The 18,824-nt window shown below is 44.6% G+C and overlaps 2 protein-coding genes and 2 non-coding genes across 8 annotated transcripts in view; 1 reads left to right on the forward strand and 3 right to left on the reverse strand.

Annotated features, from left to right (window-relative positions):
- ubap2a (ubiquitin associated protein 2a) overlaps positions 1-10,149 on the forward strand; it is a 50,189-nt gene extending 40,040 nt beyond the window's left edge. For all 5 annotated transcript variants that reach the window (XM_023986018.1, XM_070443168.1, XM_070443165.1 and 2 more), the window contains exons 16-27: positions 216-252; positions 351-519; positions 816-846; positions 970-1,246; positions 1,428-1,519; positions 1,904-1,954; positions 6,681-6,771; positions 7,024-7,404; positions 7,501-7,605; positions 7,883-7,953; positions 9,275-9,457; positions 9,751-10,149. In XM_023986018.1, coding sequence (XP_023841786.1) covers positions 216-252; positions 351-519; positions 816-846; positions 970-1,246; positions 1,428-1,519; positions 1,904-1,954; positions 6,681-6,771; positions 7,024-7,404; positions 7,501-7,605; positions 7,883-7,953; positions 9,275-9,457; positions 9,751-9,846 — 1,584 coding nt within the window. In that variant the 3' untranslated portion in view covers positions 9,847-10,149. The remainder of the gene's footprint in view (positions 1-215; positions 253-350; positions 520-815; positions 847-969; positions 1,247-1,427; positions 1,520-1,903; positions 1,955-6,680; positions 6,772-7,023; positions 7,405-7,500; positions 7,606-7,882; positions 7,954-9,274; positions 9,458-9,750) is intronic.
- A 1,131-nt stretch (positions 10,150-11,280) lies between these two features.
- LOC111962736 (nucleolar protein 56) lies at positions 11,281-16,579 on the reverse strand. Its single transcript, XM_023986045.2, has 12 exons — positions 16,472-16,579; positions 15,481-15,570; positions 15,271-15,385; positions 14,866-15,030; positions 14,451-14,649; positions 13,996-14,183; positions 13,557-13,708; positions 13,266-13,366; positions 12,754-12,902; positions 12,386-12,507; positions 12,021-12,152; positions 11,281-11,777 (listed from the first exon to the last, which is right to left on the reverse strand). The coding sequence occupies exons 1-12, from the start codon at positions 16,472-16,474 to the stop codon at positions 11,580-11,582; spliced, it is 1,614 nt and encodes a 537-aa protein (XP_023841813.1). The 5' UTR covers positions 16,475-16,579; the 3' UTR covers positions 11,281-11,579.
- On the reverse strand, positions 12,244-12,310 carry LOC111971103 (small nucleolar RNA SNORD57). The gene has a single exon (XR_002878218.1). It is a non-coding gene; the product is annotated as a small nucleolar RNA SNORD57 (small nucleolar RNA).
- On the reverse strand, positions 13,813-13,937 carry LOC111971177 (small nucleolar RNA SNORA26). Its single transcript, XR_002878238.1, has one exon. It is a non-coding gene; the product is annotated as a small nucleolar RNA SNORA26 (small nucleolar RNA).
- Positions 16,580-18,824: the final 2,245 nt, after the last annotated feature.

Genomic DNA, 18,824 nt, shown 5'->3' on the forward strand with positions numbered 1-18,824 from the left:
TGTGTTCTGTTGCAGAAGGTTTTGGCTATGGTGTGCCCTAATGAACAGGACTCAGACCTCCCACACAGTCTCAGTGTCCTGGGTTGTGTAATAATAAGACACATAATTTGTTTTGTATGAAATATGAATGATAAATGCATTTCGAACTGTTGGGATAATAAAGATAAGTTGACATGGGTGAAGAATCCAATGTTAACTGTTGCTCGTCTCAACAGAACGGTCTGAACGGTGTGAGGYCGTCTGCTATGGACCGTAAGTTACACATTTAATTCATTCAGTGCTGCTCWTTTTGTCAGTTGACCTCAGGATTTGTGTTTTTTAATTGATTGTTTCCCTCTTTCTCTCCCCAGCTTCGTCAGCCTCCTCTACGCCAAAGCCGGAGTCTCCCTGTCTGAGCATCAGTACCAGCAGTGCCCCTGCCCCCTCTGCTCTCATGAACTCCTCCATACCCCCCCACAGCTCAGCACTCCCCAGTCTGCCACACGACATGCCCTCTGCCAGCCTGGCACCACTCAGCAGGTAACACGCACTTGCCTTTACGTCTTAGAATGTGTGCTTGCATTGACGTGAGTTACAGACAATTTATACATACAGAATTCCAAGTTTTGCCATTATAGGATAGAAATGCAGTTAGTTTCTTCGGTCAATTTATATTAATATGCTTGATTGTAAATATATCTAAATCAAGAGCAGAAGGCAAATGGGGATATTAAGGACATTCATGAATGTCTCTCTCTTCTCTCTCTCTCTCTCTCTCTCCTCTCTCTCTCTCTCTCTTATCTCTATCTCTATCTCTATCTCTATCTCTATTGTAGCCATGGCAGCAGTAGTCATTCCTCTCTCACTGTGAGTACTGTTCAACACACAGACACACACACTTCTTTTAAGAGATGACCATGCAGAGTACAACCTCCTCTGTAACTAACTCTCTCAGTTTCTCTCTTTCTCTCACTCTACCTCTCTATGTAGTATACCAGTGTAGACAGTAGTGTGAGCTCTCTGGCAGCCTCGTCTGGCTCCTACTCCTCTGCCCCAGCCCAGGCCCCAGCCCAGTCACTCCACCAGGTCAACAGCGGCATGGATCACATCATGGGCACCATGAGCCACATGAACAGCATGGTCAGTAGCATGGGTGGCAGCGGGCATCACGCCAGCCAAGCACTGGGGCTCAGTGCCAACGGGACCACGGCCCAATCGAACCTCTCCTCGGCCCCCAGGACCGCACCGCTGCTCTCCTCCTCAACTGGTACGCGCAAACATACACACAAACATGCATGAATATACGTGCGCACGCACAAATGTATACACACACTCGTACAGTCACGTTCACCTACATATTAAAACACAAACATAAAGACTATAAGTGACACTGTAATTCTGTCTAGATAGCAGTGTGTGAGGGCAGTGTGTGTTCTTGTGTTTTTCAGGTAAAGCTCCTCCTAACCTGTCTCAGGGGGTTCCCCCACTACTGCCCAACCAGTACATCATGGGCCCAGGAGGCCTGCTGCCTGCCTACCCGGTAACTATTGTGTGTGTTTGTGTGTCACTGTCTCTCCTGGCCTAGTGGTTAGAGCGTTGGGCCAGTAACTGAAAGGTTGCTGGACCGAATCCTCGAGCTGACAAGGTAAAAATCTGTCTTTCTGCCCCTGAGCAAGGCAGTTAGTTAACCCACTGTTCCCCGGGCGCAGAAGACGTGGTTGTTGATTATGGCAGCCCCGCGCACCTCTCTGGTTCAGAGGGGTTGGGTTAAATGCYGAAGACACATTTCAGTTGAATGCATTCAGTTGTACAACTGACTAGGTTATCCCGCTTTTCCTTTCCCTGCTTTCAAAGTAAAGAAACATATTTTGTTATTTGGGTGTATGATCCATTCAAGTGACTGTATTTGCCATGTGTTCCACAGCAGATCTACGGCTATGAGGACCTCCACATGCTACAGTCCAGACTGCCTATGGTGAGCCTCAATGATTTATATATGCACTAATGACTGACAGGGGGCGCGGTTTTGAAGCCACCTTGCCTCCATCTTGGCACTTGGCACTTCCCTACATATTGTTTTTGTGAGAAATCTATGAAAAAGAACAGGAATTTCATATTAATATGAAAAGTGTATAATAAAATAGAAAAATATTGTATGTCATGTCTCAAAATCGATATCTATCTCACCTCTATATTGTTTTATGTCCTCCGGATTCTAGAAGTTCAACAGTGAGCCTGTCAGTTGGCCTTAATTCTCGCACAGCATCCAGCCTAGCTGACACAATGCTATTTTCCAGATTTATTTATTTTTTTACCACTTTTTTTGTCTGATTTAGTCGCCCAATTTTGGCCATCCTACAAGGGTAAAAAAACAAACATTACTTTTGAACGGATTATGGTTTTCTTAGAGGATTATCTACACATAAGTTTACCAATAGGTSAAAAGATGCGTTTTTGATTGAACACCCTACTCTACTAGTCTGTGTACCAGTCTTTTTAGCTAACAGACTGGCRTTTCGGTAATCTCAACGTTCAATATACAGGGGGGGATTTACGGCGCAGTTTCTGATTGGTAGTTGGAAGCATTTCTATTTTCCATGACAACGTTATGGAACATGGGTTGCGTGCAAATTTGGCGCAATATAGAATTTGAATTTGAAGAACAACAATTAATAATACTGTTATAACAGGCTGTGGTCATTGCCTTGTGAGAAGGCGGTGTCAATGCAAAATCATGTTGTTCAAAGTGGCTAGAAAGGACTCCGTATTGAGAGAGAGAGCGAGAAATAATGATACAGAAAATACTGTATTAGTCCATAAGATTCAATCGAGCTACTTTTGCTTCGGTTACATCCTATTAATGAGGAAAGTAGCGCAAAACTGGCACTTGTCGCCATTCCTCGTATTTCCTGATCGGGACTTGCTTACATTTTTACAATTGTGTTATGCTCACTTCAGTTATGTTATTTTTCTCTCCTCTAATTAAGAGATGGAATCCAGACAGGCTACTTTAGGAAACTTTCTGAATGGACATTAGTTTTTCCAAACTTCCCCCCGGTAATTCAGATTTTTTTTATTCTTCATTCAATTGAGTCGACGATGGAAGCTTGGTGGTTTTTATTCTAAGCGTGAAGATATTTCAACATGTCTGGACGATAAAAGGCTACACTGATCACTCGGGCTTGGCTGACAAATGTCTAGGTGTCCCCCATAGGCCTAATATTTAAGTTGAGTAAATGTGATCATAATCATTATTTTAGCGATCCACGTTAGACATCACTCCTAATGATAAGGCTACCCCTCCTGCTGATGTGAGCTGCCGGACAGTGCGCATGCACTTGAAAATGCCATTTCCGAAAAGTAGCTCCAGTCCCTGCTTTGTGATCCATTGCCTACGTCAACAGCCAGGGTCTCAAATAGGCCTAGGCACTACACTTTTTTTTTGTTGCACATTTAATTAAACTGACACATTTGGTGATGTTCGTCTTCATTTCTTTGGCACATCAGACAGATCTTGTTTTTGTCTCTGGATGAATTTCACAGATGCTGATCGCTTTGATTCAGTGTAGTAGGCAAGGCCTAATATACACTGCTCAAAAAAATTAAGGGAACACTAAAATAACACATCCTAGATCTGAATGAATGAAATATTCTTATTAAATACTTTTTTCTTTACATAGTTGAATGTGCTGACAACAAAATCACACAAATTATCAATGGGAATCAAATTTATCAACCCATGGAGGTCTGGATTTGGAGTCACACTCAAAAAAAAGGGGAAAACCACACTATAGGCTGATCCAACTTTGATGTAATGTCCTTAAAACAAGTCAAAATGAGGCTCAGTAGTGTGTGTGGGCTCCACGTGCCTGTATGACCTCCCTACAACGCCTGGGCATGCTCCTGATGAGGTGGCGGATGGTCTCCTGAGGGATCTCCTCCCAGACCTGGACTAAAGCATCCGCCAACTCCTGGACAGTCTGTGGTGCAACTGGCGTTGGTGGATGGAGCGAGACATGATGTCCCAGATGTGCTCAATTGGATTCAGGTCTGGGAACGGGCGGGCCAGTCCATAGCATCAATGCCTTCCTCTTGCAAGAACTGCTGACACACTCCAGCACATGAGGTCTAGCATTGTCTTGCATTAGGAGGAACCCAGGGCCAACCGCCACCAGCATATGGTCTCACAAGGGGTCTGAGGATCTCATCTCGGTACCTAATGGCAGTCAGGCTACCTCTGGCGAGCCCATGGAGGGCTGTGCGGCCTCCAAAGAAATGCCACCCCACACCATGACTGACCCACGCGCAAACCGGTCATGCTGGAGGATGTTGCAGGCAGCAGAACGTTCTCCACGGCGTCTCCAGACTCTGTCACGTCTGTCACATGTGCTCAGTGTGAACCTGCTTTCATCTGTGAAGAGCACAGGGCGCAGTGGCGAATTTGCCAATCTTGGTGTTCTCTGGCAAATGCCAAACGTCCTGCACGGTGTTGGCTGTAAGCACAACCCCACCTGTGGACGTCGGGCCCTCATACCACCCTCATGAGGTCTGTTTCTGAACCGTTTGAGCAGACACATGCACATTTGTGGCCTGCTGGAGGTCTTTTGCAGGGCTCTGGCAGTGCTCCTCCTGCTCCTCCTTGCACAAAGGCGGAGGTAGCGGTCCTGCTGCCTGGTTGTTGCCCTCCTACGGCCTCCTCCACGTCTCCTGATGTACTGGCCTGTGTCCTGTAGCGCCTCCATTCTGGACACTACGCTGACAGACACAGCAAACCTTCTTGCCACAGCTCGCATTGATGTGCCATCCTGGATGAGCTGCACTACCTGAGCCACTTTGTGGGTTGTAGACTCCGTCTCATGCTACCACTAGAGTGAAAGCACCGCCAGCATTCAAAAGTGACCAAAACATCAGCCAGGAAGACTAGGAACTGAGAAGTCGGTCTGTGTCACCACCTGCAGAACCACTCCTTTATTGGGGGTGTCTCGCTAATTGCCTATAATTTCCACCTGTTGTCTATTACATTTGCACAACAGCATGTGAAATTTATTGTCAATCAGTGTTGCTTCCTAAGTGGACAGTTTGATTTCACAGAAGTGTGATTGACTTGGAGTTACATTGTGTTGTTTAAGTGTTCCCTTTATTTTTTTGAGGAGTGTATATAGGCTAGCATACGAATGATAGTTTAATAGCCCAGCCTAATTCACTTATAACTTACAGATCTCTGTCTTCACTGTTCCGTTCTTGCACAATTCAAACGCTGGCATCTCCATTGGCCTCTCTCTCTTCCATCCTCTCTCTCTTCCTCTTATAGCTCCTGAACCAGTAGCCTATCACAATGCGTGTCCCAGAAGTAGCAATATATACTGAACAAAAATATAAACGCAACATGTAAAGTGTTGATCCCATGAGCTGAAATAAAAGATCCCAGAGATTTTCAAAATGAACAAAAAGCTTATTTCTCTCAAATGTTTGTGCACAAATTTGTTTACATCCCTGTTAGTGAGCATTTCTCCTTTGCCAAGATAATCCATCCACCTGACAGGTGTGGCATATCAAGAAGCTGATTAATAAGCATGATCATTACACAGGTGCACCTTGTGCTGGGGACAATAAAAGACCACTCTAAAATGTGCCGTTTTGTCACACAACACAATGCCACAGATGTCTCAAGTTTTGAGGGAGCGTGCAATTGGCATGCTGACTACAGAAATGTCCACCAGAGCTGTTGCCAGAGAATTGAATGTTCATTCCTTTACCATAAGCCGCCTCCAACGTCGTTTTAGAGAATTTGGCTGTACATCCAACCTGCCTCACAACCGCAGACCATGTGTACCCACACCAGCCCAGGACCTCCACATCCGGCTTCATCTGCGGGATTGTCTGTGGAGGGGTGCTGAGGAGTATTTCTGTCTGAGAGATTGCCAAGAGTGTGCAAAGCTGTCATCAAAGCAAAGGGTGGCTACTTTGAAGAATCTCAAATATAAAATCGATTTTGATTTGTTTAACACTTTTTTGGTTACTACATGATTCCATGTGTTACTTCATAGTTTTGATGTCTTCACTATTATTCTACAATGTAGAAAATAGTACAAATAAAGAAAAACCCTTGAATGAGTCGGTGTGTCCAAACTTTTGACTGGTACTGTATAGATTTAAGGGAAAAAAGCACCTTGTTCTTGCTTGCTAGATATAAAATAAGCTACAGCGTTCACACAGTGAACTGGTGGGGAAGTTTGAATTGCGAGAGCTTCTCTGGTGTGTTTTGATCACATTGGCTYGTGGTAAAAATGCAATAAAGGGGAATCCGAATCCTCTGTTTTTCCCGCGCCAATGTTTATGTTTACAATGAAATGTATTAGATTAGAATGCCCAATGTTAGAATGTTTCCAATCATATCTATGAAATAAGTTAGAATGTTTTCCTATCAGTCTAATTTGCATAAACATTGTGATTGGATGATAGCTGTGAGGGTTATCAAATCAGAATCAAATCCTCTGATCTCCTCAAGTTCATTAATGATAAATGTTCATATTTAAAGATTACCGGAAGGCCAGTCTCTTTGGCAAAGAGACAGGAGTGGCAAGCAGTGGAACGTAATAGCTGAACAGAGACTGCAACCAGGCTACTACTCTACTGCCATTCATTCCAATTAGACAGGTTTGGATTTCTATGTTACTGATCCGGTCTCTCTCTGTGTAAAGCCCTCTTTGCAGGATTACTACGGAATCACATTCCCTGGTCCCGCAGCACTCTCTGGCAGAGATGGGAGCCTCGCCAATAACCCCTACTCAGGTAAGCAACTCTAGCAGCGCTACTGTCAAACCTTTTTGGTCAACTGTTTTGAAACTTTTGGAAGTAGGTCCTGGAATTATACACTAGTTTGACAATAGTTCCATGGCTATGGAGCTGAGGGGGATAATAAAGGGAATATCGTTCATGTTTAGTCTGCTAAAATAGTAACAGGTACAATCACACACCCCCGGGGGACATCTTTACCATGTCTCACGCTTTTGGTAATCTTCCCTCCTTTCCCTTCCTCTGCAGGTGAAGTCACAAAGTTTGGCAGGGGTGACTCCACCTCCCCTGCGCCTAGCAGCTTGTCAGCCCAACAGCAGCCCCAACAGGGCCAGAGCCAAGGGCAGAACCAGGCCCAGCCACAACCCCCCCAGCCCCAGCCTCAAGGCCAACCCCAGGGCCACCACAACAGCCAGCAGCAGCAGGCCTTCCTCCCGCCAGGCTACAGCTACACAGGCCTGCCCTACTACCCCGGGATGCCTGGCGCTGCCTTCCAGTACGGCCACACCATGTTCATGCCCCAGGGACAGGGGCCAGCCAAGCAGCACGGTGTGGGTCTGGGAAACCCCTCAGCCAGCCCCTTCCAGCAGCAGCAGCCCAGCGGCTACGGCCAGCACACCTTCAGCTCAGGTTGGTTACCGTGAGAGAGGGAGACACACACCAACAATCTAGTTGACCACTGTGGAAAAGAGAGTTGATGTCAGTATGTTGTTGTTTTGGTCTCAGGGTATGAGGACCTGACCCAGGGCCAAGCAGGAGTAGACTATAGCAAGGGCTATAGCAACTCCTCCCAGAGCCAGGCCAAATCTGCTGCTACAGGCCCCGGTAAAGGTACATCACCCTCCCATTAAATCCTGGTCATCTGACCCCATATCGTTACCATGCTTGAACGGTTCTAACTCTTGTGGTGTTTTTTAAAATGTATTTCTATTATTAAAAATGAGAACTTGCCTGGTGAAATAAATAATATTGCCATTTCAATGACATTATTTCATATCAGTATTGGGCAAAAGTCATAAGCTGTTCTGATTTTAAGAGGCATTAAGTCATGCTTTTGACTGTGATACGAATGTTTGTTCAACTATTTAAATATTTTATCGTATGCTAGGCGGCATCTCTGTGACGTCAGGCAACTCCGGGGTCCCAGAAATCAGTGGAAGTGTTTACAACAAGACCCAGGTGAGATGTTTTATGTTTGTGTTTCAGATTTTTATTTATACTGAAACAAAATATAAACGCAACAGTTTCTAAGATTTTACTGAGTTACAGTTCATATAAGGAAATCAGTCAATTGAAATAAATWAATTAGGCACTAATCTATGGATTTCACGACTGGGAATACAGATATGCATCTGTTGGTCACAGATATATATATWTTTTTTAAGTATGGATTGGAAAACCACTCAGTATCTGGTGTGACCACCATTTGCCTCATGCAGCGCGACATGTCTCCTTCGCATAGAGTTGATTGTGYCCTGTGGAATGTTGTCCCACTCCTATTCAATGGCTTTGCGAAATTCCTCGATATTAGCTGGAACGGAAACACGCTGTCGTACACATCGATCTAGAGCATCCCAAACATACACAATGGGTGACATGTCTGGTGAGTATACAGGCCATGGTAGAATGGGACATTTTCAGCTTCCAGGAATTGTGTACAGATCTTTGTGACATGGGGCCATGCATTATCATGCTGAAAAATGAGGTGATGGCGGCGGATGAATGACGCAACAATGGGCCTCAGGATCTCGTCACAGTATCTCTGCATTCAAATTGCCATTGATAAAATGCAATTGTGTTCATTGTCCATAGCTTATGCCCGCCCATACCATAACCTCAGCGACACCATGGAGCACTCTGTTCACAACGTTGACATTAAACCGCTCACCTACATGTTGASACATGGTCTGKAGTTGTGAGGTCGGTTGGACAGACAGACAATTTCTCTAAAACATTGTTTGAGGCGGCTTATGGTAGAGAAATTAACATTACAGCTCTGATGAGCATTCCTGCAGTCAGCATGCCAATTACATTGTTTGTGTGACAAAACTGCACATTTTAGTGGCCTTTTATTGTCCCCAGCACAAGGTGCACCTGTGTAATGATCATGCTGTTTAATCAGCCTCTTGATGTGCCACACCTGTCAGGTGGATGGATTATCTTGGCAAAGGGGGGGGGAAAAAATAAGGGCATAATTTGAGAGCTTTTTGTGTGTATGGAACATTTCTGGGATCTTTTATTTCAGCTCAMGAAACATGGGACCAACACTTTACATGTTGCGTTTAGATTTTTTCCATTGTACATCATTACGATACCCATTAGTCCATCAGGGCTTATCTCCCTGGGATCATACACGAACACAATACTCTCTTATCAGTTATGATTTCAATTRTAGTCCTTTGTCAGAGCTTAACGGTGTTATGGTATTTTTTTTCTCCATGGTCGTTTTTTCCCAGATAAATCTAATCACTGACCTTGCTCTCCAATTGTCTGTTTCCAGTCCTTTGATAAGCAGGGATTCCATGCGGGGACTCCCCCTCCCTTCAACCTGCCTTCGGCTATGGGGGGTCCTGGAGGGGCCCCGGGTGGCTACGCTCCCGCCCCCTTCCTCCACATCCTGCAGCCTGCCCACCAGCAACCCCACTCCCAGATGCTGCACCATCATCTGGCACAGGACGGACAGGTAACACATTCACCCATAGTCTACAACATTGTGTTAACATGAAGACACTGGTTAGATCAGTGGTGGGCAATCCTACCCTGTGCTTGTAGGCTTTTGTTCGAGCCAAGCAGTAACACCCGATTCTACTCAAGTCTTCAATCAAGACTGATTTGGTGAATCAGTTTTATTTTAACAAAAGCCTGCACCCACACTAGCCATCACTTTGCCTACCTCTGGTTTACATGTCTATATCAGTGTGGTACTTGTGCTGGCCATATCCAGTCTGTGACGCTGTCCTCTGTCTCTGTATGCAGGGAGGTCCTAGCCAGCGAGGCCAGTCTAGCAGCATGCAGCAGAAGAGCCAGGTCAACAAGTCCAGCTACGGCAGCTCCCCATACTGGGGCAACTGACAGGGCTGTGTGTGTACACACTGCATCATGCCCACCTATCTTGACTTATCAGACCAGAGGGGGGGGGGGAGACAAAAGTATTTTACAGCACCAGGCTAAAACACTACCACCCCCCCCCCACTCAATATTCCCCTTTAAAAATGTATGGCTGTTGTATGTAAAATATATTTATGTATGTATTTATACAGTATATATGTATTAGTAGGACATGAAATTTGGTAAAGATTTTTTTGAAGGATGATAGGAATCAAATATCATGGAGAAGTAATTATGAAGTTGGTGAATATACAGTACTTGAACAAGCATGTGGCGTGGATGATTTTTGTATGCACACATGAACCTGATGTACATTACCGCTAAGCATAATTTCACACATCTGTGAACTCTTTTCTATTGAGGGTAATTGATAGCTTGTTTTTACCCCACCTTTATACAGCGAGCTGAAAGTATTGGGATAGCGTTTTGTCTCTACTCTAGCGATTTGAAATGACTGAGGTTAGAGGGTATTTTCATCCCCCCAAAATCTAATGATTACATCAAGCTTGTGACTAAAGTACTGTAATTTAAACGGTTCACCCAATAAGGATGAYAAACTATTGTCCCAATACTTTGAGCTCACTGCAATTGGTTTAATCCTTAATTGTCCAACAAATAAAAGTTCTGTATTATTCCCCCCTAGAACCAAAATAAATGTTGCATAGAAAACACTAATACAGGTGAAATCTTGCCCATGTAAAGTGATATTCGTAGAATAACACATGTGCATTATGGTACAGGATAATTGATTTTGGCCACTAGATAGCATCAAGACTGRCCAAATGTTCACTCAATAGCATGGTATTTCACTGTTAAATTAAGCTTCCTGCCCATGTCTTAGGAAAATGTGAGGTTAGACGCTTTCATGTCATCAACATTCCATTAGCTGTATTCAGTGAGACCTCATTTACAGGGCAGCAAGCAGGATCTTTTTCATCGAATTGAAGTGTTTCACCAGTTTCAAACCATTACAGAAAAGCAACAATCCCGCTCAGCCCAGTCAAAACTGTTCGCTGCTCTGGCACCCCAATGGTGGAACAAACTCCCTCACGACGCCAGGTCAGCGGAGTCAATCACCACCTTCCGGAGACACCTGAAACCCCACCTCTTTAAGGAATACCTAGGATAGGATAAAGTAATCCTTCTAACCCCCCCCCTCCCCCTTAAAAGAGTTAGATGCACTATTGTAAAGTGGTTGTTCCACTGGATATCATAAGGTGAATGCACCAATTTGTAAGTCGCTCTGGATAAGAGCGTCTGCTAAATGGACTTAAATGTAAATGTAATAGGGATAAGTTGACAAACTGGTTTAGACAACTTTGAATAATGACCTCCTTTTATATCAAATTGGCTGCAATTCTAGCCACACGTGGAATTATTTCAGAGACAACAGGCGGGTCATTTATAATATTTACTTGAAAAATGGTTTAAAGTACATTTATATTGAACATATTTGATAGAAAGTGTCCATGATAGTATTTACATACAAGTGTGATGATTACTACATTAACATCAACGCACTGAGCTGAATATTCACCTGCCTTGTAGTACTTTGAGACTAGGGAGCGGAAAGAACCAAATTGAGAAACTTAATTACACAAGTCAGTTGGCTTACAACCTCAAGTACAAAGCTAAAAATAAGATAGCAACAAAACTGTACAGAACTTTAAAAAAAAATTATCGGCCAAATCTGCTAATCAGTCTTTTTTCTTCCTTTTCTTTTTCTTCTCGGTCTGGGGGGTTTCTGGAGCCTCCTCAGCCACTGGCTCCACCTCCATTGCCTCACTCTTTCTTTTCTTTTTCTTCTTGGCCAGTGTTTCTCCGTTCTCTGCTGCTGGAGCCTCTTCCTCCGCTGCCTGCTTCTTTTTCTTCTTTTCCTCGCCGTTCTCAGTCGCCTAAAGACATAGATCATTACATTAGGACGTTTCAGAATTACTCCATYGCCTACGCTCATTTCCATATGGAGAGCTATAATGTCCGACTCACTTCAGTGATTTGGGCCACTGTAGGGGACCAGCCAATGGTTCGGAGTCAAGTTAGTTTAGCATGTCGTACACTGAGACAAAACCATGTGGAAGGGTCAAATCTCAAATCAAAACATGCCTTCAGTTAGACGGGACAGCTGAAGCAATAATTACCTCTGCCTCGCCATTGGCATCACCCTCTTCGCCGTCACCAGTGGAGAGGGCTGCCAGCTTCTTCTCCCGCTTCCTGCGTTTCTTCTCCTTTTTCGCCAATTTGATCTTTATCTCAGCTGCCACCTCTCCGGCCTAGGAGGGGGTAAGCAAAACAGCACGGTTATACTTCTAGGAGACTAGCCACTTAGGGCTGCTAGAAGCAGCGGAGATGTGCTTTAGTGCAGTGTCAGGCTCATTAAATCAGTAAACCCTCCACATTTGAGTCAGGGAAAGTGTTGTCATCACTCACAGCAAATAAGCTAAACATCTGAGGAAAGTACTAAAATAACGCGCACAAAAAATATCTTATTTCAATGTCAGCGCACCTGTATCACAGCCTCTTTCATGACGTCCAGGTTCTTGCGGGGCGCCTCTCCCGTCTCGTAGAACGAAAGGCGCTCCTCCACCTGGTCACGCAATTTGTCACCAAACACACAGGTGGGCACATCTGTCAGATTGGAAAGAAATTCAATAACACTGTTCACCAGCAGGGGGCACCAGAAAATATACTCAAGACCTAGGCTTTGCTCAGTATTTAACTKATCACCATCATACACCCGGAGGTGGATTACTGTTGACGAAAAATAYGAACATCATCGCAAATAATGCCAGGCGGGTCATAATGAACAGGCCCTGAAACAACCTTTTACTAGGCAACCCTGCTCTCACGGGATAAACCCCATCCATCACTCACCAGAAAAGGCATCGATTCTTGAGGCGATTGTGCACTTATTGGCCAGGTAACGGGAGATACGCCCTTTGTTCTTGGCAGCAGCACGACCAATGAAGGTTGAGTGGAAGATGAGGCCATACTTGGGGGTGTTGCCACGAGTCTTCAGAGCCCTGTGTTCGGGGAATGGCTGTTGGGTTACCAGTTTAAGTTAACTTCGCTATGGTAACAAATGTTTCCCCAACAGGCAAGTGTTGATTACTCAATAATTTGTYTTAGTTGCCATGACATTTCCTAATTTTAACAATGAAAGTACAGCCATGCAGCCATAACCTCTTTATCATGGCCCAAGACTAGAACAAAGTGCCAAGTAATCTACCTCTTAGTGCCCTGGYCGGCTGCTCAGACTGTGGGGGTGCGTAACGGAGAGAGATCACTCCGAGGGGGTCACCCCCGGTCACTCATCTCTGCTCCGCCCCAGCCCTGCCATCACAGCAGCCGCCAGTTTCCCCAGCAGGGAGGGGGTGCCCCAGTACCTGAACAGGGCCTTCTCAGCACCCAGGATCTGCACAGTTGAAGCTGGGTACTTGGCCAGGTTGGTTAAGCTGCCGGCGTGGGAGATCAGGCGTGCTCCCACCTAGAGGGTGAGGGGAAGAGACGACATGTCAGAGGTTGGCCGGTGAACATGTCACTGGTGGCAGAGGTGTCAGGGACAATCAGCACCGATGGAAGACTCAACATGAAGAGTTCAGGGGATTGACAGATTTGGTATAAACATCATTTGGTCCCGTTAGTGTCAAGTGGACAGTTGTAAGGTCACTACATACCACATCTCCTATGAGTGCAGCCAAGTTGGGGGCCACCTGGCCCATCTTGGAGTGGAGATACTCCTGGAGCTCCAGCCTGTAGGCAGCCAGTGAGACCACGCGGTTAGAGAACCTCTCAATGTTGATCAGGTCAATGGGAGAGATGTCCATGCCTACAAAAAGCCACGGGAAGGGAAAAGGCAGAGCGGCAACGTTGATACCAGGGACACAGGCGTTCATTGTACAAACACCTCCACAGGGAAGTTTGAAATATACATTTTGTATCTCCCGACAGGATCCGCAGGAAGGATTTGAGCCTTCACTACAGGTTTATGAGAGAACTATAATACTCTACCCCTCTGTGTTGGTCATATAGGACACCTAAAGGTCCTAGATGGGCAAAAAAGGGGCTGTTTTTAATACCTGCGTATAACAGACAGTGTGGGACATGGCTACTGACCCATGGAGCTACGTGAGGCCTCCAGGATGGACTGGGCCTTGGCACTGTCCATCACCACCTCTTCCATGCTCTCCAGACTTTCCTCGCTCAGCTCCTTTCGGTTGCCAATCAGRTGGGCCATCTTGCAGTATGTAGAGTTGTCCGTCACTATCTTGATCAGCTCCGGGAAATGGTAGCCATACCARTCACTATAAACCAGAAGGGGAACGAGGGAGCAGAAGTTGGGAATTTTTGGACAGTCAAAACCACCAGGTTGAAGGCATAATTGACATTTATACTGAGGGACCGTCAGCACCGATGGAAGACTCAACATGAAGAGTTCAGGGGATTGACAGATTTGGTATAAACATCATTTGGTCCCGTTAGCAAGAATGTAAGTGGATGGTTGTTGGGTCTACTACTATGTACCACATCTCCTTTGYGGGAGACTTGGTAATCAAAGCAGCTGTACCTACCGCACACGCATGGAGAAGGTGTTGATGTCCTTGTCCAGCTGGTCCAGAAGGGCAATGGACTGGATGATCATGTTGTCYGACCTGTTGACATTGAACTTGACCTTGGCCCTGGAGTAACTGTGGCCCAGCCCAAGCTGGGCCTTGGAGGCAGCCTGGGCAGTCAGCCCCTTCACCAGGGAGTGGAAGTGAAGACGCACACCTTCAGGGGAGAACAGTAAGTGACAGTGAGTATGCACAAGGGTGGTATTTTCACAACCTGAGTCATTGGCGGCCGTTCAGATTTTCAGTATAAACCGTCACGAGGGTCAGGGATTGATTATCTTGACATCACTACAGGCCAGGCATCCCCAGCTGCACACTGGTCAACCTAAAAGATCACACAATAACTTGTACTGTAGCCAAGTTGAGTCCTCACCTCTCAATATCTCTGCCACCACTCCTCCAGTCTGGATGGCCAAGCCCAGCTCCTCTTGCAGAGCTCCTCCTATCTTGGCATCGCCTACCCCCAGCATTGCCTTCTTCTTACCCCCTATTGGCAGGTTAGTCTCTAGGAATAGCTTTAGGTCAGCATGGACCACACCTGAAACAATTACAATTTTTTATTATAATAGACTACAAATAAAGAGTATTATTAGTTGTGGGTGTGTTAACATACACATTGGCTAATGCCATCTGGTATAATTAATTAACCAGGCCCAGAAGTTCAGGTTTGATGATTGGTGTCAGCACAGTCATTCAGTGGATTGACAGATTTTATTTAACATCATTACATCTGAGCTTGGATTACAATTGAGTAAATGAAATAAAGCAACCAACTCACCCTCTGATATGGCATTAATATTATCTAGAGCAGCCTGGGCCGACTTGAACGGGAAGAAAGCAGCTAGGCTCACCATGCCATTGAATTTCCCAATGTTTAGAACGCAGTCRTCAACCTGGGGAGTGGGAGTAAAGATTAACTCCCCAACCGTCAACGAATATGGGTATATCTGCGTCAAATGTTATTTGTGGATWKATTTTTTWTTCGTACCTGAGGCAAAAGCATGCCAATCTCTTCCACCTCCTTAACAACGAAGAGCGCATACCCTGCTGCATGTTCGAACAGCGCATGCAACAGCACCTGTGGAAGAGATACGCATCAGGTTATTAAATGCTAGCTACATATTTTAACTACCGTGGAGAGAAAAACAACGTGACTGAAACCAAATGATTAAATCACAATGTAGGTAGCGAAACGCGTTAACCTGTTTAAACACCGGGCGTGGGCGATAAAGCGCTGCTGCACGCGTGTATGCAGCCATGATGGAAATATCCACGTGGTGCGTAAAATTACGGCAAGTGGTCAAATTAAACAATGTTAGGCAAGAATAATCATTTCACAAGTAGACGACACAGCCGATGTGATATGATACAGGTAATTGATAGTATTTCCCAAAAAGTAACGTGAGCCTAGTTGAACTTCCGTGCCAAATGCTTTACCAAGACGAGCGCCAAACCACGTGTTGTATGGGACCAACACGCAGTAACATTACGCACCTTGTAAAGGGAARTAAATTAGATGCTGACCGTGTATTACAAATGTTCATAAACATGTGTTTGTTATCTATTTGCTTAATATGTTCATTAAGTGATAGTCACGATTTCCTTTCGCAAAATCAGAATTTTCACTGAGACAGAGGCCTACCATCGAGGCTGCCAACATTTGCCCACCTCTCTGCTGGGAACACTAGTTAACGTTACCTACTGTAGTTAACTAGTAAATACTGCATACAATAGTTACATGTTTTACTACGACACATTATGCAATCACTTAACTTGCTAGCTCGTCAACTTCCCACCCTGAAATTGAATCCATATGCCAAATACGTTAGCTAGTTAGCTTAGCTAGTTCAGCGTTGAAAATGGCAGTTTTGCCACGAACATCTTATTTTCCTAAGCATGTGTAACCACAAATAGTAGTTATTTGTTGGTGTTTAAATGGTTAAACATTCAAATGTCGTGCAAAAATATCAAAATATTACCATGATTGCAAAATATCAGCTGCGACACGCTATACGTGTCCTTTTCTCTGCTGCACGACTGTAGAAAGACTTCACTTGCTTTCCAACACGCAGCCACATGACTGAAGTACCGTGGGGTCGACTTTGTATCGCGAGATTTAATGAATTTAACATAATGTGTCTGCACCACTTGTTGATTGATGAARGATGAGTTGGGATTTATATATACGGTCTGTGGTTGCGATGCTGCGAGGCTTACCATGGGCTTTATGCATGATTGCAATGGGTCTTTATATAATGTAGTATAGCCTAAGTGTACTAAATGTACTAACCATTCTGATTACTGGCTTCCAATTGATTACTGGTAGTCCAATATACCCTGTTTATTCCAGACACTACAGARTCCCAGGTACAGTGCATTCGGAAAGTATTCAGACACCCTTGACTTTTTCCACATTTTGTTACATTACAGCCTTATTCTAAAATTGATTAAATCGTTTTTTTTTGTCTCATCAATCTACACGCAATACCCCARAATGACAAAGCAAAAAAACGTTTTTTGGGACATTTTTGCAAATGTATTAAAAATAAAAAACATATCACATTTACATAAGTATTCAGACCCTTTACTCAGTACTTTGTTGAAGCACCTTTGGCAGCCATTACAGCCTTGAGTCTTCTTGGGTATGATGCTACAAGCTTGGCACACCTGTATTTGGGGAGTTTKTCCRATTCTCTGCAGGTCCTCTCAWGCTCTGTCAGGTTGGATGGGGAGCGTCGCTGCACACCTATTTTCAGGTCTCCCAGAGAAATTTGATCAGGTTCAAGTCTGGGCTCTAGCTGGGTGACTCGACATTCAGAGACTTGTCCCAAAGCCACTCTTGCGCTGTATTGGCTGTGTGCTTAGGGTCGTTGTGCTGTTGGAAGGTGAACCTTTGCCCCAGTCTGAGGTCCTGAATGCTCTGGAACAGGTTTTCATCAAGGCTCTCTCTGTACTTTGCTCCATTCATCTTTCCCTCGATCCTGACTAGTCTTCCAGTCCCTGCCACTGAAAAACATCCCCACAGCCTGATGCTGCTACCACCATGCTTCACTGTAGGGATGGTGCCAGGTTTCCTCCAGATGTGACGCTTGGCATTCAGGCCAAAGAGTTCAATCTTGGTTTCATCAAATTTTATTTGTCACATGCACCGAATAGACCTTACCGTGAAATGCTTACTTACAAGCCCTTAACCAACAATGCAGTTTTAAGAAGAGTCAAGAAAATATTTACAAAATAAACTAAAGTAAAAAATAAAATATTAGAAAAGTAACACAATAAAATAACAATACTGAGGCAATATACAGGGGATACCACTATCGAGTCAATGTGCAGGGGTACAGGTTACTCGGGGTAATTTGTACATGTAGGTAGGGGTTATGTGACTATGCATAGATAATAAACAGTGAGTAGCAGCAGTGTAAAAACAATGGAGGGTGGGGTCAATGCAAATAGTCTGGTAGGCCATTTGATTAATTGTTCAAGCAGTCTTAAGGCTTGGGGGTAGAAGCTGTTAAGGAGCCTTTTGGACCTAGACTTGGCGCTCCGGTATCGCTTGCCGTGCGATAGCAAAGACAACAGTCTATGACTTGGGTGACTGGAGTCTTTGACAATCAGACCAGAAAATGTTGTTTCTCATGGTCGCAGAGTCCTTTAGGTGCCTTTTGGCAAACTCCAAGTGGGCGGTCATGTGCCTTTTACTGAGTGGCTTCTGTCTGGCCTGAAGGGTGGAGTGCTGCAGAGATGGAGCTTTGTCAAAGTGACCATTCGTTTCTTGGTCATCTCCCTGACCAAGGCCCTTCTCCCACTATTGRTCAGTTTGGTTCCAAATMTTTTCATTTAACAATGATGAAGCCACTGTGTTCTTGGGGACCTTCAATGCTGCAGACATTTTTTGGTACCCTTCCCCAGATCTGTGCCTCGACACAATCCTGTCTCGCAGCTCTAGAGACAATTCCTTTGACCTGGTGGCTTGGTTTGCTCTGACATGCACTGTCAACTCCGGCACCTTATATAGACAGGTGTGTGCCTTTCCAAATCATGCCCAATCAATTGAATTTACCACKGCTGGACTCCAATCAAGTTGTAGAAACATCCCAAGGATGATCAATGGAAAAAGGATGCACCTGAGCTAAATTTCAAGTCTCATAGCAAAGGGTCAGAATACTTATGTAAATAAGGTATTTCTGTGCTAAAATTTCAAAAAACATGTTTTTGCTTTGTCATTATCAGGTATTGTGTGTAGATTGATGAGGAAATGTTTTATTTAATCCATTTTAGAATAAGATGGTAATGTAACAAAATGTGGAAAGTGATAGGGTCTGAATACTTTCC

This window comes from Salvelinus sp. IW2-2015, linkage group LG1 (genome assembly GCF_002910315.2).
Source record: "Salvelinus sp. IW2-2015 linkage group LG1, ASM291031v2, whole genome shotgun sequence".
Taxonomy (NCBI): Eukaryota; Metazoa; Chordata; class Actinopteri; order Salmoniformes; family Salmonidae; genus Salvelinus; species Salvelinus sp. IW2-2015.